Genomic DNA, 23,075 nt, shown 5'->3' with positions numbered 1-23,075 from the left:
AAGCCAGCTTGTGCCCAGGTAGCCAGGAAGGCCAATGGCATCCTGGCCTGTATCAGCAACAGTGTGGCCAGCAGGGCCAGGGAAGTGATTGCCCCCCCTATACTCGGTACTGGTGAGGCTGCATCTCAAATACTGTGTTCAGTTCTGGGCCCCTCACTACAGGTTTAGTATTGAGGTGCTGGAGCAGGTCCAAAGAAGCACAGTGAAGCTGGAGAAGGGCCTAGAGAGCAAGTCCTGTGAAGAACAGCTGAGGGATGTGTGGTTGTTTATCCTGGAGAAAAGGAGGATCAGGGGAGAACTTATCACTCTCTACAATCTACATGAAAGGAGGTTGTAGCAAGGAGGGTATTGGTCTCTTTTCCCAAGCAACAACTGATAGGGTAAGAGGAACCAGTCTCACCTTGTGCCAGGGAAAGTCTAGATTGGATATTAGGAAAAAATTTTTCACCTAAATGGTTGTTAAGCACTGGAACAGGCTGCCCAGGGAAGTGGTTGAGTCACATTCCCTGGAGGTATTTAAGACATGTAGATGTGGCACTTAGGGACATGGTTTAGAGGTAGACTTGGCAGTGCTAGGTTAACAGCTGCACTCGATGATTTTAAAGGTCTTTTTCAACCTTAACAATTTTATGATTCTTTTGTATGATTCTGTGATTTTAGCTTCCTATTCCTATGGAATTACAGAAAAAAGAAGTGTCTTTCTTGATCTAAATCCTTAAAGCAAAGATATTGCTGAACTGATCTGAAGTAGCACACGGTGACACCGATTTACCTGTATCATTACTAGAATTACAGTTTCACATTTTTAGGTCTTGGAATAAAATCCTACTTCATATGTCTGCCAATATGTGTCTGGCATATTTCTGTCCTGTGCCTAGCTGTGTCTGGCAGTTGCTACCAGATTCATTTATCAAGCACTTAAGTGTTCTACAAATAAAAAAAAATTAAAAAAATATAAAAAGGTGATATAATAGCTATTTATTTTTCTTATCAATAATATGTTAGATCAGTTATAGCAAAAATGCAAGTTTATTGAACTGAAGGAACTGCATGACTGTAAATCGTTAAACACTTACTTCTTTCACAAACCACTGGCAAAAGGCAGGGCCAATCCACTCTCTTGCATGAATCCCACAGTCTATCCAGACAGCTTTCTTGTAGGGCCGTGATCTTTTACCTAACTTCAAGTGTGAATATTCATGGAAATATCAATAGATCTCACGTCATTAGTGAAACACAATAATAAGAAAATCATAGAATATTAGAAACACTAAACCATTTTGAATTTCCTCAAATAAAGGAACACAAATATATTGTTTTCAAAGGTATGGCCATGATCATGATAGGCACGTATGCCAACATAATGCAGATGCTCTATGGGAAAAAAAAAACAACCAGTAAAAGTGAGATCTGTTATTTCCTCTTTTATGAGAAATGATATCCTTAAATATCACATAGAGCAGGGTGAGGAAAAAAGATGCTACATAAATAGCCTGATAGAGATTCAAATTTTCAGAGCTCTGCAACAGCAGATGAAAAAAAGTACATTGAAAATAATTTTTTTTTTTTTTGTTAACTTGCTGACACCCTCCAATCTATGGTCCTAATAATGTGAGTTGAAAGCATACAGCCCTGAAATTATGTCAGTAGCTAAAGAGGAAGCCTATGTGGCACATGCTGAGAAGGGCTCCAGAGTCCTCTGGGGTTCCTCTCCAGTGTAACTGCTTTTCAAACTGTCTATGAACACAAAACTTTTCAATTCCCTTAAATCCAAATCCTGCTAACTGAACTTGCCCTGTAATCTGTCTCCATGCATATCCAATACAAGTAAATAGGATTCGGCTTTTAGTTTTCCAGCTTTTTTTTGTTGTTCTTTAAAGACGATACTCAGAGAGATACCTGGATCTTAGCAACTCATCCTTAGGAAACACTGTTAACCTGCATGTCTAGTGTACATTCTGTAACATAAGTAACAAAGTGCCTGTCCCTGATTACAGGTTTTAGTCTGGTTAATAACTGTTTAATCTTTACCTTGAGTACAAACAGTGGCCTCCCTTCATAGGATTTTCCAACAGAGAACATGTGAACAAGGTCTGAATGAGTTTTATTCAGGTGATACATCCAATCCTGGATCTGCAAATACAGAAATGAAAGTGTTGCTTCAATTTTTGCATTTCATGGGAAGCAACTCTAACACATTTATTAACCTCAGCTCTCAGTCCTCTGTATGTTTTTGGGTTTTCCTGTAGTTTTTCTTTTTGTCCTTGTTTGTTTGGTTTTGTTTTTACACTTGAAGTACTACTGCTCTATATAGTACAATATGAAGTACAATAGCTCTATTGCCAGAGGCTGGATGCAGCTTTCAGTTACATGGGATTTTTTTCCCATTTTTTTTGTTGGAAATATTTTATTGTTGAAATGCATTATTTGTCTGTAAAAAATCTGGCGATGGGGCCGATCTGCCATTTGCAATAAATATTAATGGAATGAAGGAAGAAGGTCCTTGAGCTTGTCTGTAAGAACACAGTATGGCGAAGAGATTGACCTGCAGGATTTAATACTACCTGCAATAGTTGATTCACAGGCACCAGATCTCATTTTGCTGCAGCATCCTTTAAGCTCTGCCTCCTGACTTTGTTTTGGTGCAGACTGAAACTGTGTATGTGAGCACTCTGAAATCAACAGAAATTATTTACCCAGCTATCATCCAGGATGGTATCCCTTATACATGAGTCTGTAATCTAAGTGTTTTTAAGTCTTTGGGCCTCCTGTGCAAATACTTTAGCGCTTGTCTTAGTTAAAAGACTTGGTGAGACTAATCACTCAATAAAATCTCTTATTTCATCAGAGTAAAAGGCCTACTTTAAAAACAAAACTCAGAAGCTGTCAAAGATAGTTACATGTAAATATAAGCCTTAAATACAAGTATTAAAAAATATATTTATTTTCAAGAAGGTAGTTATTTTTGAAGAATAAACATTTAGAACACTTCTGAAGATGAACAGGTAACCATAATTTGCGGAGAGAGAAATCTTAGCCTTACTAAAAGCAACAGTGTGGTGGATAAGAGAGGCAATATGAATTTTCACGTACTTCTTCCAGGGAGTGATACACTTCATAATTATACTCAGAGAGGGACCTTCGATTCCTGTATGACCTCAGTCCAGTTTGGTTTTCTACTGCTTCTTGTAAGTCTGATATGAGAATCCTAGGTAAAAATGACAGTGGCATTACTGAAAAGCTAGTAGAACACACAGGCTAAAGCAGAACAACAATCACATTTAGAAGAAATATAGGAGTAGTTAAACCATTCTGACATTACTTCTTCATCTGTTATATTTTGACAATAGAGTGCTTCAAGCATATTTTAATATATGCAGCTACATAAATACTCCAGCTGCTTTGAAATGCAACAATGCCTTCAAAAACCACAATGACCTTGTCAAGTGAATAAAACAGAATGATGTAAATAACATAGCCAGTGCAGAGAAGCCGCTTTCATTTGTTTATGGAGCAGCATTTGCTCTCTTCTTTTGTAATTCAGTTATAACAAGTAATCATGGATCTTCAAAAATTGATTTCAAAACCATTAAAAACAATCTTTTTAGGCTTAGAAAAACATGCACATACTTTCTCTTGGGAGTTATTGTACTGGCATGGAACATTACATATACCTACAAGTTGTAGAGGCACAACAAAAAAATGAAGAACGTAGCAGTATTATTATTCTGTCTGAAACACAACAAGCAACAAAGAAAAAATCTTAAGTGTGGTTTGCTGTCTACCCTATCTGCTCTGCAGTAGATGCTTGCCAGTTATTTTAAAATAACTCAGGAAAAAGCAGGAAACAACATTAGTGAAAATTAAATCTGCTTGCAATAAAAAGTGAGAGGTTCTTTGCATTAAGAGCAAAATGCTGACAGTGGTGTAAGCTGAAAATTTTCAAGTTTTATGATAAAATATAAAAATATAATATAAAAAACATAGAAAATAATTATATTGAAGAAGTTGGAACATCTATCTTTTCCATTATACAGTGGCAGGAGCTGGGAATATTGTCACTGACATCAGTAACAACATCACCGTATGACAACATCTTTGTAAAACTGCCAGTCATCCTTGTATAACTACCTTCTCCTAAAGCATGGTAGTGTAATCACCATACCATCATTCCTGTAAAATGATGGTCACATTCAACCTTTTAAAGTTTTGAGGCATTAGCTGCAATGACTGGAAAAAGATGGAAAGAAACTGTATTCACTCTGATCCTAACTCAGCTGTGCAGCAGATACCTAAAATAGGTCTATCTACATATAATATCAAAGTAAAGGTTATGCCCAGCTTCAAACGTGTTAGTGAAATAATTGTATAATTAGGAATGATACTGTTCTACATCTACATCTACCAGTTTCATTAATCAAACTAAGGGCTTATAGTCTTGAGTTGCTATACACTCTAAGACCAGTACTGTAAAGTATTTAAGCCTGTAGTTAAGTCAAAGCAGTGGTTTTATTCAAGTCATTAAGGTATTTAATATGTTAAAAAAATACTTGCCTGCTTTGTTGAATTCTGATTAATATAAGTACCTACCAGGATCAAGCTCTGTTTGTTCACTTTTACAATAATAGTTTTAATTTTACAACTCCTGATTGTTGATGTGACTGTACTCCAAATGAGATTCAATAACCTTTCTTTAATCTTAAATGACTGTGTACCGTTTGTGCTTATAACGCAAAGGCTTTTAAGTCACTCAGGTCTGAATACAACCTAGGTGGTTTCATTGCCAGAGAACTTACAACTGAGGCAACTTGGTGGAGTAAGTGCTCATCTGATGCCTGGCTTGTTTACATGACCGTCATCTTGTCATATAGTCAAACACTGGGACAGATAAACCTGTCCTACAGGCAAGGGCTGGTGGCCTTGTTCAGCATTAGGGCTGAATGCTCCCTGTCTTTAAAAATTCGTCACAGTTTAGGTGTCAGCCTGAAGTTTTACATGGTGTGTGCCTCACCTTTTCCCAAAGGCTCCCAAAGGGATGTAGCAATTTAACTCATTTGCAAATACTGTGTGAAAAATACAAATAAATTTTTTAAACATGGGAAAAACAGCCATGAGAAAAGGAGCTGCCTGAAGCCTTGCCCAGCACCTCAGCCCCTTGGCTGTGGAGCTGCACCCCAGCTCAGGGCTGCGGTCCCTACCCTGGCTGCGCTGGGGGCAGGCTGTGCACAGCTGTCTCAGCAGCCCCACTCCGCCATTCCCTGGTTATAGCTATTGCTGCTCTCATGGCAGATCCTCCCTGCTCTTGTGGAGTTACAGATCTGAGGAGCTTATCGGGACAAGCACATGTTCATCCAAGGCTTTGCAGGGTTTTGTTCCTGGTGTGGGGACCCAGCATACAAGGAGTCTGAAAGAGGCAGTGAGGAGATGAAGAGCAAAAAGTCTGGAGCTGACAAAATGTTGCTCAGCTTCCTTCTAAGCCCAAAGATCTTGTGCAGCAAATGTCAGAGAGGAAATTTTCCCTGTGGAAAATAGATGTAATGTTGTTCTAGTATTTGTAGCACTCTGTTTCAGGTAAACTGCAGAGACCCTTTGCTTTTGCAGTTCTTGCCCTTGCACACACTGCTCTGCAACCTAAGTAAAGGTCTTCAAGTACAGGGAACGTTTGTAACACGTATAAAATCACCTTCTGTCATTTCATTAAAGGTGATTACTGTGAGCAGGAACAGCAGCAGACGCGACTACAAATGCTGGGGCACAGCAATTAAGGGACACAGGAAAACAATTACAGAAATTCCCATCTTATATTTAAACAAAAAACTGAAGCAGTGTTGCACCCACATGAAATTCCCTCTGAACTTCAGCTACTGGGCATGCATAATTTATTTCATTATGTCTGTTTTAGTATTTTTAGAATGAAGAATTAATAAGAGACCATTGTCATAATAAAAATGGAATTCTGATAATACATATAATATACAATACGATTCGTGCTATCCTTTCCTCACTGAGAAATAAGTATATATAGCTTCACAGAGGACTTTATTCAGCAAATGTTTGAGAATTCAAATAACTCATCAGTTGATTGACATGCTTAGGCATTTCATTAAAAAGGCTTTAATAACAAGATCATTAGTCTTGTCTAGTATATCATATTGATAAATATGAGATCATAAGTATGCTCCAAAACTGTCTTGAAAGCTTTTAAGAAATGCTATAGACTATATGTGATCCTTAGAGTGTATTTGCTCTGGATGACCTGTGTTGGGTCACAAGGGATGGAGTTTAAAAGAGAACTAATACATTCCTCTATAATTCATGAAGAAGGCTTGCCTCTGTGTTTGCAGCAGCACACTTGTAAACAAACCTTGCTCCTGTTAAATACAGAGAGGCAAAGCAGGCTGTAAAGTTAGTAATTACCATCCCTCTCTTAACATATGTGACTTCATACACATTGAAAACAATTCAGCTTGACTCCAAAGGAGGACATTTAATTAAAACTGCCTGCCTGTGGGAGATTTTCTGCTCTCCCATTAAAATGGTTGTTTTCTTGGCAATGTCTAGCAGTCTGCCAGCCTAATTGCTATGATGTGGAACGCATTCTCAAGTGCACTTGGCATGGTAGTTGCAGACCTGCCTTGAAGGCCAGATCTCTGGTGCAAGGCGCAATAAGCAAAGCACAGGCTTACGTGTACTGGATGTTTGCTTGCTGGAGGTAGGGCAGTAGACTTCGGGACGTGTTCTGCTGTACTCGCACATCAGTGACTGTACCTTCAACGATGTGGAAGGGGCTGCTGGGCTGCCACAAGTCCACCTGTAGTGCAGGAACCAACCTGTAATTCATATGCATTCAGTGCAGGTGGGGAAATCCAGGAGATGGCACGCTTGAAGCTTTGCAGGCAAACACTCCGGGCATGGTACAGACAATAGAACTGTATTGGCTGGTCCAGCTCGACATCTATGCTAATGGAGCAGATTTTGAGAAATGACTGTGTCCAGCTTACCACAACTCTAGTGGGAAATTTGCCAATGGGAAGAGAGAACAGTCTCAAGAATGTACCTCCTCAAACGGCATGAAACAAAAGCTGCCTCCAGCTTCATGAATCTCCTCAGACTATTATACATTCCTTATATATTAGCTCCTATGGATTCCATGAGTCTTTTTATTTCACAAGGTATTTTCTACTTTCACTAAGGCAGTAAAAGAAAACAACACTAAAGAGACGTAGAAAGTGCAGCATATATCAGTGCTGTTTGCAAAGTCTACCCAAATTTTATTCTTTCTTGATAATAAAGAGATCAGAAGTCAGTAACAGAAGGAGGTGATCCTGCCCCATTACTCTGCTCTTGGGGTATTGTGTGCAGTTCTGGTGCCCTCAACATAAAAAGGACGTGCAGCTATTGGTGCAAGTCCAGAGGAGGGCCACGAGGACGATGAGGCGGCTTGGAGCACCTCCTGTATGAAGACAGGTTGAGAAAGTTGGGGCTGTTCAGCCTGGAGAAGAGAAGGCTGCGTGGAGACCTCATAGCAGCCTTCCAGTATCTGAAGGGGGCCTACAAGGATACTGGGGAGGGACTCTTCATCAGTGACTGTAATGATAGAACAAGAGGTACTGGATTCAGACTTAAACAGGGGAAGTTTAGGAAGAAGTTCTTCACAGTGAGGGTGGTGAGGTACTGGAATGAGTTCCCCAACAAAGTTGTGAATGCTCCAACCCTGGCAGAGTTCAAGGCCAGGCTGAATGGAGTCTTGGGTGACATGGTTTAGTAGGAGGTGTCCCTGCCCATGGCAGGGGGGTTGGAACTAGATGATCTTAAGGTCCTTTCCAACCCTAACTATTCTATGATTCTAAGGTCACCAGTACTGTGAAGGAAGCAGTGATCTACACAATAATTTTATATAAAATGTCAAAATAACAGAATTAGGATAAAAAATTATTATAATCTTGTAAAAAAAAAATAGCTATTAAATGATACCATAATTATTAATGTGCTATCTATATCTGTGCATACCTAAGGGATGCTTCTTGTCCATTTTTACTTTCTTTTGCTGTCAAATCTGAAATACACTTGGAATTTTCAGCTCAAAATATGAATTTTCAAGAAAGCAAGAAAGTTTGCAAACAGGGACTTGAAACTCTGTGTTTTGCACCGTGTAGCAAAATAATGTTGTACTGCTCAGCTGTACCAACAACAGATGCACACAGTGGTCATCAGAGGTGAGAACAGTTCATCCTCATCCAGTGTGAGGATAGTGGGGAGAACACAAGTTAACAAACCTCTTTGCAGAGCTGCTGGATAGTCTCAGGGGACAATGGAAATGAGTCTCAGCAACAGCCTCTGTGTCAATGTGACAAATATGCATGTCAAGATCCACAGGCCTTAAAAATATGTAAGTTTGGAGCTGAATGCAAAGACAGGAATTCAGAGGGACCATGTCCCAGATTTCTTAGAGAATTTAAAAAAGAATTAATACTTGGTAAGTATCTTTTGAAGTTTGTTGCAATCAGCTGTGCTAGGCTGCATTGATGAAAGTCATGGATACAGCTCATGAGTGTCCCCTCCTTCCTTCCTTGCCTTCCAGATTTCTAAAGAGGCTATTATCATCTATATTTTAACAGCTCCTGGTTCTTCTTTGCCGTACAAGCTATTTTGAAAATATCTAATGCATTTCACCTGGTCTTGTTATGAACCTCATTTGAAGAGAGTACAGTCTTGGAGCAGGGGCTTAGTTCCCACTATTTCTCAAATGGCTCTGAGTAGTAATATTCTGCTACCCAGAAACCATCTGATGCTGAACTTGATGCTACCTCTTCAAGCAGTAGAGACTTCAGTCTAGTTAATCCAATTAAATGCCTGCTACTTTGGAAGGCCAAAACCCCTGAAATGCAGGGGCAGGCTCTTCCTGCCAAAAGCCCTCTTTGTTTCACGCTGCCTCAATATGGTCTGTGGATCCGTGTGATAGTGGTGGGTGGGCACAGCATCTTTTGAAGTCTAACACCAGGACTGGCAAAGTTCACAAGGATTGTGAAGCTGACACCAGCTATGACAGATGGTCAGTAGGAACTGAACTCATGAATTAAATGGTGCTAAATGCTGCTTATAAATAAAGATCCTCTCACTGTGCTAACATCTTATGTTTGTTTGTTAGTTTATCTATCTATCTATCTTCTGTATTTTGAATAATTACAGGCAACCAGTAACATTCCCCTCTAATTCAACATGGTTGATTTCACACATGGTTAATTAGAAATGTGTGTTTGACTTCCAAGGTTTATTCCTAAAAATACACATCACAGAGAGTATATTTGTTGCTCTTGGAGTAACAGTGTAACAATCAGCTGAGCTTGAGCCATCTTTATAAAAATAACAGCAAAATGTCATATACAAGCTAAGAGCAATTGAAGTGTTTCCTGGGCAATGGCAATATCTAATAACACAAAATTGGAAATAGAAGTTACAAAAATGAAAAAAGAAAAAGAAGTCATGATTGAGATACACCTGAAACTTGTCTTTTTTCTTGAGAGCTATTCAGGATTAATTTTGGCAAATGGGAGGGGGTAAACCAACCAGTATTCACTCTATTGGTCACAAGATCACAAGCTTTTTAATTTCTGCAGTATTCTAATTGCCCCTCACATTAGTGTCTCCAAGGGAAGAATTCTTCTTTTAACTTTTAATGAAGTCAGCAGTATATTGCACACTGCTATCATTTGCTGGTGAAAAAGCAGTATTTCGCTCTTGGCATTGTCCTGGAAGTGAGACCAAAAAAAAAAAATCCCATTTTCAGAATACAAATTGCTCCTCTTCAGCTCAGTTTCCTATTTGGGTAATTTGGTTTTATTTGACTCCCACTTCTCATCCTCTGCAACATAAACGAAGCATTAAGTGCTCATCTGGCAGATGTTACCTGTGCTGTCCAGAGCACCACTTCAGTTGCTGAGTTAATTTTGCTTTATAAAGCATATAACAAGAAACACATTTCTCCAGCAGACATGTTATTTATATTGCAGCTTTCAGCTTGTCCTTGGCATGACACAGAGACAGCGCTTGAAAACTGACAAATGGAAGATGGATTTCAGAGCAGACATGTTTGGACTGAGCAAGTCCATCTATCTTTTTACTCACTGCAAGCTTTAGGAGACTTCATCACTGCATCTCCCATAGGTACAGAGGGCTTCATGGGAGTCATTACTCTTTCAGCATCATTCCCCTGGCAAGCATGCCTTGCATTTCCATCTTGGGCTCCACTGGCTAGCGACTGGTAGTGATATGAATTATTCTCCTATCCTTTTCACGGTGGGGTGTTGTTATCACCACACATTACACATTAGCTGTTATATAGTAGTATGAACCGTGCACCAGTCAGTGCCAAATGACATTATGTGCAGTATGGGTGGTGGAATTTGCTAGGTGGGGAGAAGATTCTCCAGCTACAAAAGGAACAGATGCAGAAATCCTACAGAACCCCCTGAACACAAAGCCAAACATTTCAACCTTCAATTCACCTGGTATCTCGAGGCTAGAGGAGAAGCTATGCTTTAGAGTATTTCTGCAAGCCTAAATACACTCATCTCCTTTTCAGAACCGGCTCCTTTGCATGTCTTTTCTTATCTGTTAGGTAGCAGGTTGCCTTTAGAGGGTCTTGGGCTGTTTTAAGCCTCTGGACAATAAGCAGAGGTCCAGGCAGGATTTTTCAGCAGGCTCACACTTGGGATCTGGAGGCTGATTACTCACCACCTGCTGCTGCACTCTGGTGTGACTCCAGGTACCAGTTCTCAGGGACAGTGGTGGATAAGCAGATGCCCAGTGAACGCTCTTTCCCAGAATCTCACTGGAGGCATGAGCATCCTAACTTGTTTTCTATGAGAAGAAATGGTATGTAAAAGCATACAGACCCCTTTTCCTAGAGGATTTAAACACATTATTGCTTTATTTAACAAAAAAGGTATAATTAATAATTGTGACTACATAGTAAGCACTCTTTTTGAACTGTGCATTCTTTTCTTCAACCTCACTCATCCCATAAAAGTCCCTGGGATTCAACCTGTTCTTAGGAAAGCAAACCCAAAGGACTGTTTTCCTTGTAGGCAGTTTCTTTTTAAATCGAGCTGTTAAAGACAGCTCAAGAATATAAATGTATCAGCTCCTACCTGGATACCTTCCAAGCTACAGAAACCCTGAACTCATTAGTCATGTCTCTAGCTTTTGGTCAGTATGGTGATGAAATGTCAGCACAGGGCAAAGGGACAAATGTTTTTAAAAGATTCTAGTGCTGAGCTAAGAGAATTCAGAATTTCTTCCTAAATTAAAAGTGATGCAGATAATTTTGCAAGAATACAAACATTTCATTGTTATAAGCCTACATATCACAAACGATGTACACAAAGCTCTGCTGCCTTGCCAAGGCAGAAACCAGACCAGGGAGTTTTTTTCTTCACTAGTTTCAGGTTTTCCTTCAGTTTGTTCTGTGCCTGTGGAAAGTGAGCCTGGGAAGAAAGCAGTCTCCTTGATTTTTCCCAAGGAATACATCCATGGCTGCATAAATCCTATAGTCCTTTTTTTCCCATTCAAATCACTGAAAGAAATCCCCAGCTTTTTTAGACCACTGGGCTTAGTCCGGCTCATACTTTGTAATTAAAGCTATTTTCTTGGGCAGCGGCCTCTGGTTGTTCCTCACTACTCTGTCGTAAACAGGTGTTTAATTTCTTCTTCCATTTAGCATGAAAGGAAGATGCTTAGCCCTCTCATCAAGTCTGTGACCGTGTATCTATCAAAAGCGATGATTGATGCTTGTCATTGAAAATAACTAGAATAACTCCGCAATGATTTACATTTAGCATCTGGACAAAATTGTTTATATGATTTATCTGTGTTACAGCCCATGAAGACAGCAATTTTTTTATGCTTTACTACCTAGCAATTCCAGTTTTTATACTTACTGAGTTGTATACAGCAATACATGTGCCAAAGCCAGCCTTGTCTTTAACATCACTATGAATGGATTTCTTTGAGAAATTATGACAGTTGTAAAGTTCAGAATATAATTACTGTCATGATGCCATCAGTTGAAATGGCTTGGCATTTCAGAGGGTCTTTTAAAAGGGAATGCACAGTCAGTAATGCAAGCAGTGATCCTCTTTGCTAGTGGGGTCTATCAGCATGTCATAGGCTTTCTCAGGATATACGGGGTTTCCGTTTACATCCGTATGCTTGAGAAACACAAGAAACATAGTCACATATACATATGTACACAAACATTCCTCATATGCCCATATATAGTGTGCAACAGAATTTTAGGTTTCTATTGGTACATTTGCAAAGAAAGAATGAAGGAAGAATGATTCCTGTTGACTCTGACACTGGTGGATAATTATAGCTGTGATGTAGTACCTGGAAAGAGTAGAACAGCCCCCCTCTAATGTCCTCACTCTTGCAAATGTTTTCAGGATCAGGACTGATTTCATCCTCACTTGCTCCTGCCCATTAAGTTCCTTAATTGGCAGTTCTGACTGCAAATCTCCTTCAGCTGCCCTTTATCTGCAGCAGAATGCTCCAGTAGCAATTAAGTGTGGGATTCCCTGTGCTTTCTAGAAGGACTTACAAAGTAGTCCTAGTTGCTGGTGCAAAGTAATTTAAGTTTCTGATTGAGCACACTAGACATTTAATTGGCTCTAACTTTTCAGTATTTATTTGCTTTTCAGTGGGCTGGTAAGAATAATTATGCCAATAAATCAGGATTGATTCATAGGATTGCAGCAGCCATAACACTAGCAGGAACAGAATGCGAACAATGCACAGCTTGAAGTTTTGAGTTTTGCAGATCTTTGTGGAACTGTAACACGGTAATGGTCTTGCTACTCTACTTACACTGGTATAATTTTACACAGGGCTCTACACTGCAGGAAAGAAGTCATAGGCTATCCTCAAGAGAGTCACTGAGGAAAAACTCATAAACTATTATACAGTAATTGAATATCCGTTCTTACAAATACAGATGCCACTGGGCTGAGTATATTGACAGACGTGAAACAGTCTTTAACTTACTCATTAAAAAGACCTAACCAACCCCCTATTTTGTTTCTTATTAAACTATTTATGGCTTGGTTCATTTTGTAGTTGTTGCTGCATTGCACTAGAAACGGAATAGTAATCCCATGGTCTAATCCTGCTCCCACGGGGGCTGTGCTGATGACTTTGTTGAACTCAGGCTTCCTCACCAGTAAAAGAGGAAGCAGATTCCTCCCATTCCAGAAAGTTCAGGCTTTCTCTGTCTTGTGAGAACAATACACTCACTACATGGGCTATCCTGTTCTATCTTGCATTTTCCTACTCAAGTTTTCCTGGAACATTTTCCTTCTGAGCCTGGCAAGTGGTTTACAAATGTGTTTTGATATACTAGTGAATAACCTTTGTTGTTGCCTGTGTCTCCAAAATATTATACGCACATCTGACTGGAACCCTAACTATGAGTTAGGGTAAAATCTGGACTGATGACTAAAGCATCTGACTATACAGATGTATTTTCTGTATGTGCAAGGTAAAATGCACATAGTCCTGGCTACTGAGCTAATTCTTTCCTTCTGTAAAGTAAGAATAGCTCCATTTGGGCGGACAGGCTTTCTTACTGCATTTTCAGATGGGTTTTTGTTCTCTGAAGCCTTTTTTCAGCATTTGCCTATGGAGCTGTAAACTATCAGATTTATAGCCAAGTGATTCTTCTCCCCTATGAGATATTTTTTCTGATTCCCTGAACTGCAATGACAGGATCAATTCAGGGATTACAATGGATAAGCAGCTGCTCTAGGGGCTAGAAAACAAATAAAAGAGAATGGAGTTGCGGCTTCAAGGCCTGCTAGGCTGACTCCTCACGAAGTTAAAGAAGTGCCTGGCTGTGCCCAGGAATTTCTTTTGTAAAAGCTACTAAAGAATGAGTGGTGTAACTCCACTATGTCAGAAATGTTCACAGAGCAGTAGCTTCTTTGCTACCTATATAAACAGCCTCAATCCCGGTCAGGCATATGTGATAAAAAGTGCTTGTAGACCACTGATGAAGCAGAAGTTATCAGTCCAGGGTCAAATGAAGCAGTGCTTCAAAAATGATACTCACAAAGGAGAATTCCAGAGCACATAAACAATCTGCTGGGTCTGAGGACCTGAGCAAATCCTGGTTTCACTGCAAAGCACTTGGGAATGTAACATTTGTTTCTGTCAGTCAGGTCCAACAGAATTAAAACCATTAAAGGGGCTCATAAACTAGCAACAGGCTCCCCAAATTGTCTCCTAAACAAGAATGAGTAGCACACGATATCCAATCATTGGAGAAATGTATGAAGCAGAGGGACAATAGACAGACAAGAGGAGCCCGAGGGACAGAGAACAGGCTGTTCTGTAATACTCAGGGCACTGTTGTACTATCATTCTAAATATTTCTCTTTCGCTTGTTGATTACTGCAATAATTTGCAAATTATTAGTGTGAACCAGTGAGCCTGCAAAAATGTATTTCTGGTCTTCAACACTGGGTCGGGAACAAAGATCTGTAATGTATCTATAAAAAAGAGACAGTATTTATAAGAGCAAAGAACACTGCAGGACTGCCAACAGAACACCTAAGATTGGTGGCTGTAATCGTGTTAGAGCAGCAGCCAGTCCAAAAACTGTGACAGTGATCTACAGCTAGGAAAATAAGTAACTCCATGAGTTTGTACTTGAATTGCTAAAGAATTTTCTGCATTTTAGTCTATCACAACCACATAAAAATGTTCCTTAAGACTGCTATGCAACATACTTGTATTCTTACATGAAAATTGGAGGAGGAACTCCACCATCATTCACCCGTCATACTCGCTCATATCTGCTCTAGTGGTCTTTGGCACAGGGACTGTGGAAAAGGTGTTTAAGGTTCTGGGGTTGTTTGCTGAGCACAGTTACAAGGCTTTTATTTTTCTTCTCCGCAGAAACTGGAAGAAACTTGATGTAGGAACTGACGGTATCTCCCAACTCCTTCTACCTTTGTCACTTTGTGAAAACCAGAAGCTGGTGTCCTGCCTCAAAAAGAGCATGACACTCTGTTCCACGTCTGCCTCATTTCTTCCTTCCTCAGACACCCCTACTGCCCTAAGAAGTAGTTCCATACATGGCAGTGCACAATGTGTAGGAGCTTTTGAGCCCCTGATCTTCCTGACTGGAACGAGAGCGGTAGTGTCCAGAGCCAACTGCAGCTGCTTTGCAGGCTGGGATGGTGGCCAATCAGACTCAGTACATTCAGGCTTCTTTTTGCTTCATTACTGCGAATGAGTTTATTGGTTGAATACATGCAATTTAAGCAACTTTTCAGAACTCACAGCAGACAAATTTTAAGCTGTGGGGCTGGCTATTTTTACTGCCCTTTCAGGTCTACGTGCTGTGTCTATCCCATCAGGGAAAAAAGCAGTATTTTGTCACCTACAAGTTAATACAACCAGCCGATGAAGGAATCAATTTATAATAATGATTAATAACAAAGCACTGTTAGCAATGGAGCTACAGACCAGAACTAATTTGTGGAAATTACTCAGCAAGTGATTATGACTAATGTGACTTGCCTTTGGGCAATTCATGAACCAAAAGTTAAATGTGTGGAATGAAATACTCATTATCCATTATTCACTTAGTATAGGCAATGGCATTTGTACTGTAGCAGAGCCTATACACTTCAGGCAGGTTTCAGGGGTTTATTACACTAAACATTATATGGACTTTTTTTTTTTTCTTAAAAAAAGATGGGGCAAAAATCCATACTAAGTAGCTTCAGATGCTAAGTTTAAAAAGTCTAAAGGGACTACACCTTCTGTAAAAGTGTATGAGTTAACATTACAGCTCAGGTATTGGTAGAAGAGCAGTCCTGTTTGAGATCAAAGGGTTTCCAGGTGGATTAAAGCCTCTGAGTAGTCACCCAGCTTCTTCTGTGAGTTTTGCTGTTTACGCTGTGGCTAGACTGCCAAGTTAATTACTGGAGGCATATTCTAAGACACTTCAAACACACCAGGGCATACAGCAAGATGATCTTTCAAGGATGTCTCAAGTGTAGGTTTTTGCAAATGCGCATTGAAGAAAGGACTCATTTTGTGTCTGATCCTTTTCCCAAAAGGGATGGACCTTGCAACCTGTTGACTTACGGCATTGGCTTCACAATGGAAGAAGGCAAAGCTCTCCCCACTTCTTTCCCCACTGCCCTGGTGTTTCTTTAAGAAAGAAAGCAACTAGAGCAGGCTGTACATGACAAAGTCTACTCAGGAAAAAACCACAGTGTTTACCACAGTCATTAAGAAAGAGGCAGATAAAACGAGTGAAAGATACACTGCTACTCTTTTCAGTGCCCATTTATTTTCTTCCTCATCATTTTCCCTTTGTTCAGATTAGTGGGTGATAAGAAGGGGTATCTTTGCATTTGCTTTGTTCTCTGCCAGACACCAAAATACACTGTTTTGTAACAGGACCATCAGGTTAATTTTTTCAAACTTCTTTGTAATAAAGCCTTTCAGAAGGGTACACTCGTTTGAACTGGGCAGAGTTGAGTTTGCCTTTTAATTCTTTGAATTATGAAAGATAGGCCAGAGGCAAAGGTTAAGTAACTCTGCTTTATAAATGTAGATTTTAAAGGCAGAAGGAAATAGCTGGAATAAACACAGACCACTATGAGCCTATAGTAAAATTCACTCCACTAGACACAGTGGGGAGGGATCATGGGACAGGAGGCATTGTCTTCTCTTTCCTTACCAGCATAGATGGTCCATTGTATGCAAGGTAAATCCTGCAACAAGAATACAATCCATTTGTGCAGAATCTACTACGTGTTTGCACTGTCCTGGCAATTTATTCAAAACATTTATGTTGTGCATGGATCACACTAAGGCAACCCCAAGCCTGACTTTTGCACTGCAATTTCTGTGTTTCTTTGGGTTGACTAATGGAGATTAATCCTGACATCACTAGACAGCATAACTTCTGGTACTTTTGAAAGATACCTCATCTCTATAGACCAGCTTGCCAGAGTAGAGAAACATGTCTGAATTTAAACCCAAGTGCAGGCATCCTTCTCACTTTGAGAACAAAAGTGATGTAACTTTTATTTTCACTGGCTTTTCTTGCTCTTCTGACAATGGTGGAGAATACTATCAGGCCATATAATAACTGAGGTTGAAGTCTTCAAATGACTTTAAATAAAATTTTAACATTCTTCAACAGACCAACTATTTGCAGTTAATCCCAACATACTTTCTCTGGAAAAGAAGTGAAATTGGTGCTTACTTTTACATTACTTGATGGTTATTCAGGTACAAAACTGCTGTGTCTTGGAAGGACACTAGTTCCAGCTTTATTTTTCCCTCAAGGAATAGAGCATGCGAGTAATATGACAGGTTGGTATTAATTTACTGCTCAAACCAAAATGGATTCAAAGGAGATGTGTCTTAAAGTAATTCTGGTTTTCTGATTCCAGTAAGTAAAAATCCAAAGCACAGTCCTTGTAATTATAGCAATCTGTGTATCTTTGTTGACCCCTCTGTTCATATCTCTGTTCTTTGTCAGGCATCCAGTGTTAAGACAGCAACAGGACTATATCTGGGCTTTGTTTGTAGCATATTTTGCACTTCTAGGTTTTGGGGTTTTTTTTGGTTCACTGTCTTCTATTTCCTTCTGAGCACATTTATCAGCATTGCACTTAAAAGACTCATGTTTAAAAAATTGAACATAAGTCCACTGTCAGTTGAGTTTCCAGCTCTGGAAGCCTGGGGATGGAGGAAGACAGGGGAGACTGACAGGAAGACTTAAAACATTGAAGTACTCTAACCACATGGTTCTTCATGGGAGCTGATGACTTGCAGCTGCTACTGATTGTTGCTGGTATTGTGAATACTTGGCACTTGAATAAGTGTCATTGTTGATCCTATCCTTCGTAAGTGAATAATTTTAGAATTTTTTTTTGGGGAGGGGTAAGATAATGTTAAATTAATGTTAAACATATCCATTCCATGTTAGCCCTCCAGATGTCTCTTTCTATCTGACCCAATACAGATGGAAGAGCTCCAAGACCCAAAATGCAGCTAAATCCATTCTGTTTTCATGAAATTGGGTGTCAATACCCTCTCTCTTTTTTGAATCTTCCTTTCAACCTCCTCAGTTTACTACCTCATCAGAATCAATCACTTTCTAATGAGCTAGTCAGATTCCAATGCAGTTTGCCAAAATTTTATTATCCTGCTCTCAGTTATAACATGCAATTATTTATTCAAGTTTCTAATGCTCCCACTTTGATGGAATTGAGTGAAGGAATCTCTTTCTGGGAGCCTAAGGGAGCTCTGTAATGAGAAACAGTTGCAGGAAGGTGAGTAACCCTTTTGCTTCACAGGGTTTGCAATATGAGGAGAAAGGAAAAAGCACATGTGATCCCTCTTTATGTTCCAGCATCAGGGGGAAGAAATTAATGCAAATACCAGCTTCCACATGTATTTCTTGGGTTTATGGATAGATTTTTTTTTTTTCCTAATTGGGAGTAAAACAATTATCCTTTTTGGGGTATTACAGTAACATTCACAGCTGAGGGCCAGGCCCTTAGTAAGCACTGCAGAAACAAAAATCAGACAATATTCTCTAGGAGGGCTCAGTATTATGAAAGAAAGTGCTATAATACATAGCATTGCAACACTGTCTCTGTTGAACACTAAAATTCCTCATGCAATGTGTACAGGTTGGATGTCTTGAGAACGGGATTTACAAAAGATAGCATCTTGAGTGGGGAACTCACTGAGCATGTCATTAAGAAGCATGGAAGTGATGAAGACAGCCTTAGCCTTCCTACTTGAAGCTAGTAAGGCATCCATGTCTTGACTGCATTAAACCACCTGGGCTGAGGTACCTCAGGTAGCTCTGTCCACTTTCTTAAAACATGGTAGCAAGAAGGCTTTGTCATAACTGAAAGATGGAGTGCTTTTCAGGAGGTGTGGGTGCTCTTCTAAGATCTTCATTTTGTTTGATTTGATATGTGGACTGAGATTTGATTTACTTGTATCCCAGATGTTAATTATCAGACTAGAAAATTATATGCACCTTCATTCTTTGCCTCAGTGAGAACAGAGTCATTTACATGAGGTTTCAACAACAAAGACAGAGATACATCACAGGCTGCCTAATAGTTTGCTGGCCTTGAAGACAGTGAGCAGTCCAGAGGTGTTTTGCCCATGCTCCCAGCACTTTGGTACCACTGGTGTTCTGCTATGACCCAAAACTGCATGTCACAGGACTGCCAAAGTTACCATGTTCCTTCGTCTATGTCCATAGAACTCTTTTCAGCCAGACACAGATGAAGGCTTGAATTTGCTGCACCAAATGACTTTAGCTTGTGCCTATGCTGCCTGGAAGGCTGCCCATCAAACTCATTTACCTTCATAGGTACAGGGAGAAGTCAACTATTGCCTGTCGGGCTAAAGCAGACTATGAACTAACAGAGGGTAAGAGGCAGAGCCTGGGACTCGTGTTCAACTCCTGGAACAAACTCAACATAGCTGTTACTTCACCGGATCTGCCCTGGTTAGGCTGTGTTTTGGAGACTATTAATGAGGCTTGTACCTCCCCCAGTGCCTGAGGGCAGTGCATGTACATGGTGTGGTCCTTCCCATGATGTCGCAGGAGCCAGAGTCATGTATTACAGGTACTCCCCATCCTCCTCTGACATAATGGGCCACATGCTGTGGAAAGACAGCCTAGGCCTTCATTAGCTGTGCCAGCAAAGCAGCACGCTGCAGAGTGCTCTTATGCTGTGCTGCTACAGTGGTACCATTACTTTTCATTTATATCTGCAGGAAAGGGCCAGGGAAGAAAGTTTCTGGCTTGCTAGTGAGAATTGTAGACACTCTTAACTGGAAAATTATTCTACCAGAGAGATTCTAAAACTGAAGCCACTTCCTTTTTCCTACTCCCATGTGTGTTCACGTCTTGAATTAACTCAGTGTTTTAAATAAAACCATCAGCCAAATAATGAAGCATGCAATTATGTATGCTTGCAAGAAGTGGAAGAACAAAAAAAGCAAATTTGTAAGTATGGCACCTATATTATTTTAAAGCAATAAGTGTTTCTTGTTAAAACTGTTAGGCATGATGAATCCAATTCCTATGCTATTTTATTGGGAAATTAGGAATTTAATGGGCAAAGGCTGCTTTTTGGTATATAAAATAGCTTGAAGTGCAAAATGAAAGGCCTGTCAGTTAACCCACTATAGTCTTCAACAAAGATCAGAAAAAGAAGATGAAAATAATGATACTCACCTTAAGCCTGTTAAATGCAGCCCTCAGGATCTGTGTTTCCCTCTTGCTTTCAGGAACAACTCGTATGACTTTATCACTGCCAATAACAGAACATTGATTTGACACTTTAATGCTCTTTGCGGCAGCACAATGCAGCAGTAAATAGGTTCAGATAGATACTGTACTTGTACTCTTTTTCAATATCTGCAAAATGTTGGGTAAACTGGAGCTCTGTTTCTAAAATTCTTCCCTGGTTATGCACTTACATAGAGATGATTTGCTCTTTTCAGATTAGGGTGTCAGCTTGACCCTCTATTTCTGTGTAAATGCTTTTGTTCATTCCTTCTAATATAAAACATTCAGGCTGACATCTTTCATACTGAATGTCTGTCTCAGATCAAAACAATTGTGTTCTTTTCCAAAACAAATTATCTGTTTCTGAGGACAAGAGTAGGTAAGGTACATTGCTTTTGTATGTTTAAACATTTAATGGGCATTGAAGAGCCCACTGTTCTCATGCATTAAAGAGGGTACTTGACATTAGAAGAGAGATGACCTTCATATCAGGGACATGCCTTTTGCTTTATCCACTAAAGCTTGCACAAATTTTGTGAAGAAAATGGCTGTTCATACACGCTCAGAAGGTTCTAGATAATAGCAGCTCATTTTATGTACTTTCTTTAGCGGATCTCAATGAACATAACTTTGCAAAGATGACACAAGAAACCAAGTAGCTGTCTTTTCAATGACCATCATCCATGTAATGAACAATGGGAAGCTGGAAACCGTAGAAAAAACAGGGGCTAATCATGCACCTAAGATATCATCACATTCCATACACAAAAGGAATGAAATAGACTTGCCTGGCCAGTGCTAATTCCAGCATTTTCCTACATTTTGAGTTTTTGAATTTGTACCATTGATAATCACTGTTTCTCCTCTTCCAAGAGATCCCGGAGGTTGCACATTTATTTATTTCTACAGTTCCATCCACTAGCCAGAACCCCCTTTAAAAAATTTCTTTATCTCCAGTTCCCTGATTATCTGGTAATTTTATGCAGTAGAATTTCCCTTGTCACTAAGAGGAGTTTGTCCCTTAAACGTATTGTTAACTTTCCTACCTTCCTGAAGCTTCTGAGTCTGATCAGAAGATATATGGTCAATTAGAAGCAACACTGGTGAGTCTGCATGTGCCAGCCTTACTGGTTTAGGGAGGCTCCCAAGCTGCTGCTGTCCTCAGTGAGCAGGCACCTGGTCTTGCCTTTGGTGTACTGCAGCTACAGCTCTGGTGGGACTCACTTTTGTTGCAAGAATATATAGGTAACCATTAAACGTTGTCAGTAAGTGGTTCGGAAGAATGCACTAGTTGTTGGGTTTAGTACTACTAATGAATCCTGAATTCTGAAATGGCTTACTCTGCCTCTTTCTGGCACTCATTTTCCCTTCCCCCATTCTTCTTTAAGTCTCTTCTCTCCAGTCAACATTGGCTCCACTTGGACAGCCCTTGATCCTTCTTTCTGCCTGAGCCCTTCAGTTTTGGTTTTCACTCCCATTGAGTTTTTCCTGTAGACAGGTCCCAAGACTTCTAAGTCTTCCAACAGCTTCATAGCCTTACAGTTTTTGGTCCAGTTAGACTCCAAGTTACGGCTGCAGTAACACTGACATATCCAGAGCTGTAGACCTCAGTCCATTCTGCTTGGCTGCTGTTGACCTGACTTGACGAACAGTCTATGCCTAATCAGGAAGATTTCTGAAAGCACTCTCGTTATAATCTGGCAGCTCTAAAATGTTAGGGGAAATTACTATGCTTCCAAGCCAAGTTTAACCTCCTGTATAGAAACTTAAAGAGAAAGGAATAAGCCTCTTAAAGTACTACAACTGCTGCATCTCTAAGAGAAAAACAGATGCTTTTAATTTATCATGCATGCAACAGAAATATTCTTTCCCATTACTCATTTCTTTCAGAGTATTAAATTGCTGTTAAGAAGGAAATGGGACATGTGAAGGTGAAGTAACTAAAAAAGATTCACTGGACATTTCTGGAAGGACTGGGACAATTGACATGCAAACCCCAGATTTTAACGAAATAAGTAGCTAAGCATGTGTTATGCAGCTGTAATGGAATTTTGAAGGAACAGGTATCACTTAGGTACAATCTTGAATTAATACACATCACTCCAAACTGTCTTGGATTAGCTCAGCAATTCTTGTCAATTCCAATATGTTGAAAGACCTGCCTTAAAGAGGAAAACATTGGTGCTGTGACAGATTGATCGCTGGATGCATTGTTGGGAAATGCCTCAATCTGTCGCTGGGTCTGCTGCTGGAGAACTCATAGGAAGCAGTTCAGCATACCTGGTACTGTTAGTATTTTATGAAAAGACAGTTAAGCCATTATGACAAGGCAGTTTAAGGTTTTTTTTGTGCACAGGAAATGCAGGAATACATCAAATTCCTGAGAACTATCTGCTAACACCCACTTCTGTAGCTAGTCAGCTAATGGATAATCATTATATGTTCTTCAAAAAAGCAGATACCAAATCTGGATTTACTCCTGGTACCTACCAGTCAAAGAACATAGTCATAAGGTTATTTTTTAGCTTTACATTGTTCCTATTTACATTTCACACTAAAGAAATTAAACTATTACCTTAAACACTATGCAATACCCATTGAATTTAGTGTAGAAATCCAACAGCCTACCCAGTGTTTAAAAGCCAACAATAAAATCTATCAATCAGATCATGGACCATGGCTGACAAATGGCAGCTGCACCTCAAACACTCAGAACCACTCC

The 23,075-nt window shown here is 39.8% G+C and overlaps 1 protein-coding gene across 1 annotated transcript in view; it reads right to left on the bottom strand.

Moving 5' to 3' along the window:
• The window catches only part of CPA6 (carboxypeptidase A6), a gene marked incomplete at its 5' end in the record, with an annotated part of 32,795 nt that extends 25,965 nt beyond the window's left edge, over positions 1 to 6,830 (bottom strand). Inside the window, 4 exons of the mRNA XM_010013614.1 lie at positions 1,077 to 1,181; positions 2,032 to 2,133; positions 3,094 to 3,208; positions 6,687 to 6,830. Of these exons, the coding sequence (XP_010011916.1) occupies positions 1,077 to 1,181; positions 2,032 to 2,133; positions 3,094 to 3,208; positions 6,687 to 6,830 (466 nt within the window). The remainder of the gene's footprint in view (positions 1 to 1,076; positions 1,182 to 2,031; positions 2,134 to 3,093; positions 3,209 to 6,686) is intronic.
• Positions 6,831 to 23,075: the final 16,245 nt, after the last annotated feature.

This window comes from Nestor notabilis, unplaced genomic scaffold (assembly GCF_000696875.1).
Source record: "Nestor notabilis isolate BGI_N333 unplaced genomic scaffold, ASM69687v1 scaffold1044, whole genome shotgun sequence".
NCBI classification, from domain to species: domain Eukaryota; kingdom Metazoa; phylum Chordata; class Aves; order Psittaciformes; family Psittacidae; genus Nestor; species Nestor notabilis.
Note: the sequence above shows the minus strand (reverse complement) of the source record. Positions and strands in the feature narration are given on the sequence as shown.